The sequence below is a fragment of the Otolemur garnettii genome, unplaced genomic scaffold, assembly GCF_000181295.1.
Source record: "Otolemur garnettii isolate 467f Iridium unplaced genomic scaffold, OtoGar3 scaffold00144, whole genome shotgun sequence".
Classification (NCBI taxonomy): Eukaryota; Metazoa; Chordata; class Mammalia; order Primates; family Galagidae; genus Otolemur; species Otolemur garnettii.
The window spans coordinates 2,871,517-2,873,417 of NW_003852539.1; the positions used below are offsets into that span (position 1 = coordinate 2,871,517).

General features: G+C 35.4%; 1 protein-coding gene across 1 annotated transcript in view; it reads right to left on the bottom strand.

Annotated features, from left to right (window-relative positions):
• RLF (rearranged L-myc fusion) overlaps window positions 1-1,901 on the bottom strand; it is a 112,903-nt gene that overhangs the window by 56,552 nt on the left and 54,450 nt on the right. The window contains exon 5 of the mRNA XM_003798977.2: window positions 1,015-1,217. Within this exon, the coding sequence (XP_003799025.1) occupies window positions 1,015-1,217 (203 nt within the window). The remainder of the gene's footprint in view (window positions 1-1,014; window positions 1,218-1,901) is intronic.

The following is a 1,901-nucleotide window of genomic DNA, read 5'->3' on the forward strand; positions in this document are numbered from 1 at the left end:
ACAGGCACCCGCCACAAAGCCTGGCTATTTTTTGGTTGTAGCCGTCATTGTTGTTTGGCAGGTCTGGGCTGGATTCGAACTTGCCTGCTCAGGTGTATGTGGCTGACGCCTTAGCTGATTGAGCCATAGGCGCTGAGCCAAAAAAAAATATTAATAAAAGAAGTGAGGTGGAAAGATACCTGTCTTTGGAGAGTAGAATATTACAGGTAATATCATACTGTTCATGTAAGAACTACTATAGCACAGAACTAAATTTTTGAGATTCCAACATTTAATAAGAAACTTCAGTGCAGAAGTAAAATGAAAATCCATGCATCTAATCTGAGTCGCAGATGAGAGGATTAAAGGTAGATGATTAAATAAAGCCTAGGAATTTCTAATATTTTCTGTATAATTTATCAAAAACTATAGAAAACAAATCCCCAAATTAAGGAAAACAATGATTCAGGTTTTTAAAAAAGTATGCAAGCTGACTGATAACACTGTTTCCAAAGAAGATTCAATCACCTTATTACTCTCCATGTGTGTGACCACTTAACTGTTCAATATGTGTATATGGGGTCTAGAGTCCTATACTTCTCTGCTAAATTTAAAATTATGTGCCATTTTTTTTTTAGTTTATCCCTTTGAGCCATGATTAACAATTTCTATCTATCCCAAACAGTGAGAAATCATCACTTTAAGAAGAAAGAACATCTGCATGCCCCTCCTGTGCCATCCCAAAAAGAATAAGAAAAAACAACTTTGAAATTTAAAAGATTTCATAGCAAACCATCACCCAAACATGTAAATATCTATGTGTGTATTTTTAATTACCTACTTTTCAAATCCACCTATAAAACATAACAATCAATCTGTTGAATAGTTAAAAAGACAATTAAGAGTACTTTTCCATAGCCTGGAAAAAGAATGAGTCTTGGTTTTCATTCTGATGGGAAAAAATAAACCACATAACATATACCAAAATCTTTCAAATTCATAGCAAGTGTGAATGGCAACGGTTACTTTACTCACCTCCTTAATAGCATCTTCATTAGGGAGCATAGAACATAAACATGTGATATAGGCTTGCTGAAAAGATGCCACATTTGGAATTTCTTTAGATTCTGCACATAATTTTGATAAAGCAGTAGCCTGGGGGATGAGGTTAGATTTCAACAAATGTTTTATTCGCATCTGCAGAAAGGAGGGTCCTTCTTGTGCAATCAATTTATTGACTAGAAAAAAAGGAAAAACAAAACAGTTTGGTAACATAACACATAACATGTCAGCCTTGTTAAGATGAAAGTTTGATACCTTTTTTTTTTTTTTTTTGAGACACAGTCTCAATTTTCTTGCCCCAGGTAGAGTGCTGTAGGATCACAGCTCACAGCAACCTCAAACTCTTGGGCTCAACTGATCTTGCCTCAGCCTCCCAAGTATCTGGGACTACAGGTGCCCACCACAATGCCCGACTAATTTTTCTATTTTAGTAGAGATGGGGTCCTGTTCTTCATCAGGCTGGTCTCAAACTCCTGAGCTCAAGCAATCCACCCACCTCTGTCTCCCAGAGGGCTGGGATTACAGGCGCAAATCACCGCGCCCAAACTGATATCTTTTCTTGTTACTGCTGACTTGTTTTAATTAATAAAAGTTCAGATGACATAAATATGAAGCTTATTCTGGTCTCAATACTCATCTAATAGAGATGAGAGGAAAATAATTTTGCTAATAATTCCTACATTAGTAGCTTTATTTTGGACATCAAATTTTTAATAAAGCTGCTAATGTTTTATCAAAATTAATTTGACTTCCTTCACTTTATGATAGAAAGGAATAGTGAAATTAACTATAATTGTAAGTGCAAGAAAATGAAGGAAGTAACCTTTTGTAACATCAATCAGTTACCAAGAGAATGCTTA